The sequence below is a fragment of the Halyomorpha halys genome, unplaced genomic scaffold (assembly GCF_000696795.3).
Source record: "Halyomorpha halys isolate HHAL.00 unplaced genomic scaffold, Hhal_1.1 Scaffold83.1, whole genome shotgun sequence".
In the NCBI taxonomy this organism is placed as follows: Eukaryota; Metazoa; Arthropoda; class Insecta; order Hemiptera; family Pentatomidae; genus Halyomorpha; species Halyomorpha halys.
The window spans coordinates 1,000,156-1,010,414 of NW_027115065.1; the positions used below are offsets into that span (position 1 = coordinate 1,000,156).

Sequence of the window (10,259 nt, forward strand, 5' to 3'; positions counted from 1 at the left end):
TTGATACAGTTTATTATGACATAAATTTATAATAGCTTCACTAATGTTTATTTTATTTTTTTCAGATACTTCAGTTCACATACTCCGTCGCTACTCTCATGTCAAGATTCATAGAATAATGACTGTTCATTAAAAGAATGGTCATAAAAAATGAATTTGTAAAAAGATTATTATTTGCATAAAAAATAAAAGTTTGATTATTTGAGTTTATGAGAAAAAAAACATTCAATTTTGAGTGAACATTGTTGGAAGATATTATTTATTATTATTATATTATTATTCACACGTAGAATAGTAAATAAAATTATATATCAACTCTATTGGTTTACACATAAAATATTTTTTTAAATAATAAAAGCCTCACATATTTTACTTGGAGAAGTTTGTCGGGGGTGCGGTCAACAAAGAACAACATAAAAAAACACAACAATATTTATTTATTTTATGCCGACGTTTCGACCTGAGTTTCAGGTCTTCATCAGGGGTTGTGGCGTAGAAGGCAGGATTGTAACTTCTTTCAGTTATAGAAGTAAGTCGCCAGTTATAATCCTGCCTTCTACGCCACAACCCCTGATGAAGACCTGAAACTCAGGTCGAAACGTCGGCATAAAATAAATAAATATTGTTTTGTTCTTTGCTGACCGCACCCCCCGACAAACTTCTCCAAGCATTAATCTACGGTCAACTATCTACACCTCACATATTTTAAGTCAATTTTATATTATAGAGGGTCAAGGTTTTGTCTATACAGTCATAAGCAGGTATAAAAATTTAAGTCTGAATAACTTTTTTTGATATCCATGTTTATATTATTTCATTTCATGCGATTGGTAAAGTTTGTTTGTCTAATGATATCATTAGCTATTTCATTGGTTTAGGGGTCTCAGAGACTCCTTAAAGAACTAAGGATAGGTAATAAATGGAGGAATATTTCAGAGACATGCACCCTTGCCTATATTGGAACAAGTCATGGACTCTAGCTTATATTGGAACAAGCAATACATAAAAGATATTCAGCTGACACCTTTTGAAAGAGTAAGGAAATTAAAATGAAAATCTTCGAACCTACAACCTTCGAAGTTGTGGTCAGAGAGTCAGTACTTTGTAAGGAAGAACTTAGAACTAAGAAGCAACGGTGTGCAAGGAGATGATTTGGTCTTAATCACGTCTAACCATTAGATTTTTCCCCAATTAAGGGAAACAATCCTGCATAGGGGAAAAGACATTTAATGTGGCTAGGTCACGACTAAAGAAACAGAATAAATAATTATCTTTACAGCACCTTTACTCACTGAGCTACTCCACTCCCAATAAATGGTTAATTCAGCTAAAATTAGAAAACAAAATTCTAATAAATGCATAAACAAGTGAATTATATCAAAAGGGGGTGGGAAACAAATAAAGTTAAATATATATTAAAATACCACTAATTTTCAGTTATAGAGCGCAATACTGCCTTATGGGAAAAATATATAACCAATATAAAGATTAACATAAATAAAGAAATGTTAAATTTTCATTTAATAATAATAATAATTCTGGTTAATGAAGAAGCGTACATAAAGGATCTTGAAGCCAATAAATTATATAAATATATGGGCATGCAACAGCACCTAAGAATATCCCGAAAATATATGCAGCAGGAATATCTAACTATACTCAAAATTAGGTTACGAAAAGTGCACAAAACCCAACTAACTGGAAAGCAAAAATTCAGGGCCATCAACACCTGGGCTAAACCTGCTCTTAGTTATAGCTTCGGCATAGGGCAATGGTCAAATACAAGCCTACAAGAGATGGATCCCCTTGTACGAACAACTCTCACACAAGAACGGACCCACCACCCAATATCTTCTAAAGCTCGTCTTTTATTTACCTAGAAAAGGAGAAGGACGTGGTTCGCTAAATATTGAAGAAGCTTGCCGCAAACAGAAATCGATCCTACGCCTGTATTTTCTCGCTAAAACAACAGGGGTTAATCTCGCCATCTTAAGGATGGATTCTGGTTTAACTGCACTTAATCTGAGCAAGGGAATCAACAATCGTTTAAATAAATGAAACACTGGTAGAATGGAAAAGCAAGTCTCTGCACGGGAGATTCTATAGCCAACTGAACGAAGCCTCTATAGACAAAGAAAGATCAGTCGAATGGTTAAAATCTGGAAGGTTATTCTTCGAGACGGATGAGTTTGTGGTTGTCATTCAAGATCAAGTGATTGCCACGAGATCATATAGGAAGCATGTGTTAAAAGATGCAACAACACCGGATAAGTGTCGATTACGCTCAGTAACGCTGGAATCAATCCAACATATCACTGGTGGATGTGGATGTGTTGGCTGGTACTGAATATCAGCAGAGGCACAACAATGTGGCCAAAATTTTGCATCAGGCCCTGGTGATAAAGTACAAGTTAATTGAAGATAAGAGCTCTTATTACAAGTACCACCCGAATAGACTCATCCAAAAAGATTCTCTCAGGCTATATTGGGATGTATAAATTATTACATACCATACAGTACACCATAATAAACCAGATATCCCCTTATAAATCTAAAAAAAAAAAGAAAGTGACACTTATTGATGTCGAAATCCCAAACGATAATAATTAGGTGCTCCACTAAACGTTCGAATTCCTCTCGTATCCAATCCTTACAATCCAAAACCCTTCGTAAAACCCTCAAAGCTTCTTACTTTATAACAAATAAAACCATCCATAAAGACCTAAATGTTTCTTATGTAACCGATCTAGCCCGAACCCGATATCATTCCTTCCATTATAAACTCCCTAACCACCCAAACCCACTAGTTTCTAATCTTGCTTCCTCTTCCACTCCTGACAATCCTCCGAGCCGCCTGAAAAGAAGATGGCCTCTTGACCTTATATTGTAAAATGTTTTTAGAGTTCAGTGGGTAGTTTCTCTACATGCTGTATCATATCATTATGATCATACTTCAAATTTAATTTTTATATTTTATATACAGTTGTAAATGTCAATAAATAAATCAGTATTAATAATTATTTATCCGTGCCTATAAAGTGTCTATTGCTTCTTATTATTCATAAATGATTTTTTGTTTATTTGTGTCTATTTACTGATCGTAATCCCCTCCCCCCCCCGACCTTTTCCATCCAATCTTTTCCACTGATTATATTTATAGGAAATTTTCTTATCTTTAATTTGTTATATTTATTATTATTTTTTTTTACATTTAAATAGATTTATTTGAGTTTTAAAAAATGCGGATAATGGCTAAAAACATAAAATTTTATTTTTATCCTCACCGTCGCGAATCTACGGGTATGGGTCATATGTACCTCATACCTCTTAAAATATAGTATTCGCTTCCTTAATATGACCCCTCATTTATAGGAAACTCTGTATTATAGGCAGTAATATAAAGAAAAAAACATTATCCTACAGATCTTTCATATTGTAAACAGTTTCTGTACTTCATGAAAGACTGATCTACATGATTATAATAAGTCCTATCTGGATAGACGGAGTTGAGCTTTAGGGCTCCACTAAACCATCCCTAAAACTGGTCATCTATACAGACTCTTTGTCTGTCCTACTTAGCTTAAGAAATATTTTATCAACTAACCCGCTAAATCAAACCATATATTACTCATTACAGTCTGCCATCAGAAACGGTATTTCAGTGTTCTTCGTCTGGGTCCCTGAACACTGCGGAATAGCGGGCAACGAACTGGCCGATAGGGCAGCAAAAGTGGCGATTGCTGCAGTCCATATCGCGAAGTGCCTGTAGATGATTTCATTGCTCTCATTAAGCACAAGATTAAATTGAAATGGAGACAAATGTGGGAAAATGTTTCCAATAACAAATTGAGGGAAATTAGAAGGGACATCTCCCCTTGGATATCATCAACTAGAAATGTGCGACAAGATGAGGTGATTTTGACGCGCCTTCGAAAAGGTCACACGTGCCTGACCCACGGTTACCTTATGGCCAGCGATCCTCCACCATTATGCCAAACTTGCAGAACAGAACTTACAGTCAAACACATTCTGACAGAATGCCGAACTTATAACACCCTCAAATCTTTATATAATATACCTGATGATCTCCATTCCATCTTGCAGGATAACAAACATACCGTAGATAGACTTTTTAAGTTTCTACATCATTCCAAGCTCTACCATAAAATTTAATCAACATTTTTTTTCTCTCCCTCCTAACACACCGATTAATAGTATTACCAAGACTGATTAGGGTCTAGTTTTTATGGCTGCCAGATAATTCTGGGATACCGGGAAAGAAAAGGCAGACTATTTATAAATACAGACCAATTCGTAGCATCATCTACATGAAAATCAAAGAAATTGATGGCAGGACGAATGGTTCATCATGAGAGACAACAATTTAGGAATGGTCCAGCATACGGTGGAACGTCCGGCTGGAAACATGAATCTGCTACAGAGAGAAGATGTGGTATTAACCCGTCTTCGGTTAGGCCATACTCGACTCACCCACTGTCATCTCTTGAAGAAGGGAGGATGTACCGATGTGTCGCTGCTGCTGAAGCGATCTCGCTGTTGGGCACATTCTTACTGGGTTGCTCTGGAGTCTCATCGATTCTCTTCATGTGTACAGGAAATGATCAGAGAAGACTCCACAACAGTAATAAATTTGTGAAGTGTAAATTGTAACTGTTATGTATATGTAATAGTAATTGTGATTGTAAATTTATAACTTTGTAATTTCAACTGTATTTGTATTTCAACTGTATGAACATGCCAATTGTAATCGAATTTTTAAATCAAGTGTAAATGGCCCGAGTGGTCGAAACACTTAAATAAATAAAAAAAACCATCCTTACAATAAAAAATCCTAAAGTTCTAACAATAGATAGATTTTCCATAAGTCTAATTTACTAATAATAATTTATTAATTGTATTTAATAGTCAATACAGTTTTTAATTTCAATAAATAAATAGATTTATATATGTAAATAAATATATCTATATATTTGTGGATCTTGAGAATCAATAAAAAAGACAACTGTATTTAGGTGACAATTCACACCCTCTATTGTTTGCCTAGTCATGACACACATTAAAATAAAATTGCTTTTAGATCATAGAATTCCTTCATCGAATTATTAAAAAACTATTATTTACATAGTTTAATTTAAGATTAATAAAAATAATCATTACTTAAATTTGTGAAATCTCTTGTGCCTATTGGAGCAATAATTGTTCATCTACTTTAGTTTTTTGAATTCCCAAAACTGTCAAATTGTGTTATTATTTCCTAAAAAGACTAAAGACTTTCTTGATAATTTATTTTTGTTTAGATTATCTTAAAAATAATCGCAATAATGTGAACCGAAAGATTTGCATGTTAATAACTACAATATTATTGGAAAATACATCGAAATTTCTGTTATCTATTTCAACAAAAATGGAAAAAATTGAATTGTTGTCCTCGGATGATTTAAGATTCAATTAATGATAGAAAAATTAATTTAAGGGTAAATGCTAGAGAGAAGTTAATTAGAATTGTCTACTTCCTTCTTATTCTGTAGTCCAAGGAATCATTTCATTATGAAACTACTTCAGCTGAAATTAAGATTAATTTCTCCAATTAACTGACAGGGCCTTACTGGTGATCAATAATTACCATTCTAATTTATGTTTGGTAATTGGAACATTAATAAGAAACTGGAGTCGTTAAGAAGGTTCGTATATAAGAAGACTCAACAAGCTTAGGAGGTAATTTCAGTCCATTTCTTGTCGGGAGCCATGGAAGCTATGAGAGACTCAGATGTCATCGACGGTCTAAGTATCAGGTACCTCAAGATCTTCGGGATATGGAAGATCATCAATGACTACAGGACGACAGGGAACAAGAATATGATCCTTAAAATTCAAGTTATAATAACGGTGATGGTTACTTTACCTTCGATATTATCCCAGTTTTTGGCTTTACTTGTCATCGAAGTTGATATTCAAAAGGCAACGATCTTAAATTTCCACACTCTGCCGCCTTTGCAGGCTTTGTGCAAGCATCTTGTTTTTTGGTTTAATATAGACAGTATTTCCAGACTGTATAATTTGATGAGAAAGGATTTCTTGGAAAAATCTGTGAATGATATCGAAAGAGAAAAAGTGGATTTTATTTTTCGTAAATTTAGTAAGGAAACAAACAGGACTTGTTTTTTAGTTTTTATGGTAATTAACGTTGCGGGATCTTTTATTTTGTTATTTCCTGGTATCTCGGTAGACTACATCCTCTACCACACCGGCAAATTGTCTGCTGTCACTACGGGAAGGAGGAAGCTGTCTACAGGATGGTATCCTTTACCAATGGACACGTCTCCTTGCTACGAGATAGTGATATTGTATGAAGGATTCTTCGTGACGTGGTGTGGTTATTCTATACTAGTCTTCATGTGTCTATACTATCAGCTTTTGAAGTGCCTTCATGCACAATTCGCATTGATAGTTTCGCATGTTTCCACTCTGAAGATAGATTATGAGTATGAAAAAAATAGTATTGAGTACAGATTTACTAATCAGCAGGTGTACTCACGAATGTACAGGATTTTGCAAGATCATCAGAAACTTTTAAGGTATATCTTATAATAATCAAACATGCATATATATTTTATTTTCTTACATAGGATCTTGTGGTTAAGTCTACAATAATCACCAATATTTTGAAATTTTGTAGTTCTCATATACATGTCCTTAAGAGAAAAAACTGCCCGTTGATTCCATCTATTACTAACAGTTACTAGACAAGCGATCCAAATATTAAATTAATTATAAGAGACTCTTTTATATGACTATGATAAGGACTACTCTTATCTACGGAGTTGAGCTTTGGGTCTTCACCAAACTTTATGATCCTAATATGATTATATATAAAATCATCCATAACGAACTAATGTTTGATGTTGTCAATTTTCCCTGAACCACATATTAATCATCCGGGTTTAACTCCATACTCTATAAGACTCTGATTCCTCTTCAATTCCCGATAATCCTCCTAGGCGTGCGGGAAGATAAATGGCACGAGAAGTTTTCAATATAAAAATACTAGTGAAGTTCCAGCAATTTGTAGATTATCCGTAAGTCTGTATCATGCCTTTGTACACCGCAATGCACATATTTACTAGTTGTATTTTTAGTCAATACAGTCGTTAATTTTAATAAATTAATAGAGTTATTTTATTTTATATTTCCACAACTGTTAATCTAGTAACATATTATATTTATACTTTATTTGGTTTGGTTACTACAATAAATAATAAAATTATTTTATAAAACGAAGATATTGCGGTAAAAATAATTCAGACAGTAAATAAGCTTTATTTAATTTGATGAAGTGAAGTATGTACAATAAACATCATCTGTTATTTTTTTATAACTACAACTTTACTATTTTGATATATTTATTTCCTAAGCAACGTTTAATCAATAATACTAAAATCCTAAAATTATTTATTATTTAATTTTAAAATAACTTTTATTTTAGTATTAGTAATGTAAGCCTAAAAAACAAAAAAGTATGTATAATAAACAGCATCTACTAATTTTTTTCAACCACTAATTAAAAAAAAGTTATGAAGAAAAGGAAAATGAATAATTTCAATTATAAAATAATTTTATTGTTATGTGTTGTAAAAAACTAAAAAAAAACAAAAACTAAAGTGTTTATAATAATAATAAAGCCCCCCCCGTAATAATAACCCGAAAGTTCGATGCCGATACCACCAAACGCTCTCCGTACATCCTTCCTGTACATGGAAACTAATTGTCAATCTCTTCTAGCTGAAGAACCGAGTCAAATGGCTATCGAAAAATTAAAACCTTACAAAGCAGCGAAATCTGACAATATTCATAGTGAAAGTGTTAATGAAGATGGATTAAATATTGAAATGATATATAAAAAACAAACTCTTTCTCATACATTAACTTTAATAATTTAGTTAGTTTGGTAACTGCAATAAATAATAAAATAATTTTATGAAAGGAACATCTTTAATTTATCCGTTACAACGAAGTAAATTACAATAGATTTTTATTCAGGGCGATCAACATCTAGGTTATTACACCCTCTTTACTTTATATATCTTCTTGTCTTTGACATTTGATAGTTGAATGTAGACTATTTCCTTTTTACACTGTTCAATATAGGTGGATTATATTTTAGTATAAAGTTGAGTTTCTTTCAGAAATTTTATTATTTTGTCTATGGATTCTGCTGAGTCTTTAAGGGCCAATTCTCTTGTACGTGGAATTTTATTATTTTCGAAGGCTTGACGAAATGATGACCATTCTTCAATTATATGCTTTATCGATAATGAGGACTGACAGGTTTGGCATATAGGTCCTCTTTTGTGATTAAGTGAAGGTGAGTTAATTTGGAATGTCCTATTCTTACTCTTGCAACAACCACTTCTTCTCTTCTGTTTCCCCTTATGGCACTTGTCCACTTTTGTGTATTTTTTTTTACATTCCTTAATTTATTGGTGAGTGGTACGGCAGCCCACATTGAATCCCAACTTTTTCGGATTCTGTTCCTTAAAAATGCCTTTATGTCTTTCGGCTCGTAAATTTGGAGTGGTGGAACTTTCATTGTAGCAGCCTCTTTTGCCACTTTATCCGCTGCCTCATTTCCAGCTATTCCTGAGTGCCCCGGAGTCCTGAGAAAGGATACACTTTTTTAATGATGTTTTAGCATGTCTATATAGTTATGAATTTTGTCTATCGTAGGTCCGCTTTGATTGAAGTTTATCGACTCTGGAGTGCAGAGATTGAATCTGTACAAATGAGTATGTTAGAGTATTCACTTTCTATAGATTCTACAACGAAGTATAATCAGTATATCAGGTACATTTAACATAAATATTTCCTCCAATTTCAAATTTTATAATTAATCTGGTGTCTGGTGTCCCTATTTAGTCCTATATACATATATATAAAGAAAATTAGGATAGCCATTATTTTTGTCCGTTAACTTAAGTAAACTAATATAACTGATTGTTTAATCGAGGAATACTTAAAAAGCGCCTGAAATTGAAAAACGGCATGAAACCCTCCACTCCCGCCCTCCATGGTAGACTTATATATCTGACTTTTTAAACAGACAATTATAAGGAATTGGCTGGCCGATGTACGGCATGTCCTTAAATTCACAAGAGATCATAAAAAAAGCAATCCTTCCCAGCCAGACCCGCCCCGCTAAGACACCTAGGGAACGACGGTCCTATATCACTTTTGAATTATTAGCTTAAAAGAGGAGGAGAATACTTTAAGATAGTTTAATCGAGGAATACTTAAAAAGCGCCTGAAATTTAAAAACGGCATGAAATTAATTCTATAATAAGTTGATTTTTCTTTTTTCGTACCCTCCTGACGAAATAAGTTAATACGAAATAAGTATTTAAGCTACCTCATATTATGCTAACAACACTTAACCTAAGGTTATCCTGTTATAAAATTAAGAAAACTAAAATACTCTAAAACATTATTTTAATATCACTTAAATTAAGGTTATTCTATAAATAAGAATATCAGATTAATTATAATATTTAAAATTGGAGGAAATAATTATGTTAAGACGATGTAACAGAAATGGTGTAACGGATAAATACAACTAAAGAAAGTTATTAGGAATTAGGAAGGGAAGAGCTTACTTCAACTCATTAAATAAATTAAGCTAAAATATAAAGTAAATAAACTGTACAATACGAGTCAACGTTTGCTGGGCTTCATCTGGGATAAAAAGATACAAACATCTAAAATGAGTGAATAATATAACATGGAAATAAGTAAATTAAAGTATGGCTAAAAATAATGTAAATTATGTGAAAATTTATAATAAAATTTAATTTTTATATCTTTTTTCAGTATTTAAGTTGTTTGTATGTTTTTTTAGCCCTGGTGTAACCCTGCAATGTGGGTCGAAACGTTGGCTTACTTACGTTTACTTACTTACTATTTGAGTTATTATTACAATACCTGGAGTATCTTTCTTTAATAAATGACACGCGGTCAATCAATAATCTTCAAATCCCAAAATTAATTTTTTTTAATTACAATTTATTTATAGTTATTGTTTTATTATTAGTAGTTAAAACCTCAAAAACAAATAAATATGTGGGCATTATTTCGATTTTGCAAACCATACCCGCATATCTTCAGCTTTAATAAATACATAGTGAGGTGTACCTCAGGGTTGTATCCTTAGTCTTAACCTATATCTCTCTCTCTCTCTCTCTCTATAT

General features: G+C 32.6%; 2 protein-coding genes across 2 annotated transcripts in view; both read left to right on the forward strand.

Moving 5' to 3' along the window:
• Window positions 1–203, forward strand: part of LOC136796950 (odorant receptor 85b-like) — a 13,745-nt gene extending 13,542 nt beyond the window's left edge. Inside the window, exon 5 of the mRNA XM_067052158.1 lies at window positions 66–203. Within this exon, the coding sequence (XP_066908259.1) occupies window positions 66–119 (54 nt within the window). The 3' untranslated portion in view covers window positions 120–203. The remainder of the gene's footprint in view (window positions 1–65) is intronic.
• A 5,555-nt stretch (window positions 204–5,758) lies between these two features.
• The window catches only part of LOC136796947 (odorant receptor 4-like), a 13,305-nt gene continuing 8,804 nt past the window's right edge, over window positions 5,759–10,259 (forward strand). Inside the window, exon 1 of the mRNA XM_067052155.1 lies at window positions 5,759–6,596. Within this exon, the coding sequence (XP_066908256.1) occupies window positions 5,767–6,596 (830 nt within the window). The 5' untranslated portion in view covers window positions 5,759–5,766. The remainder of the gene's footprint in view (window positions 6,597–10,259) is intronic.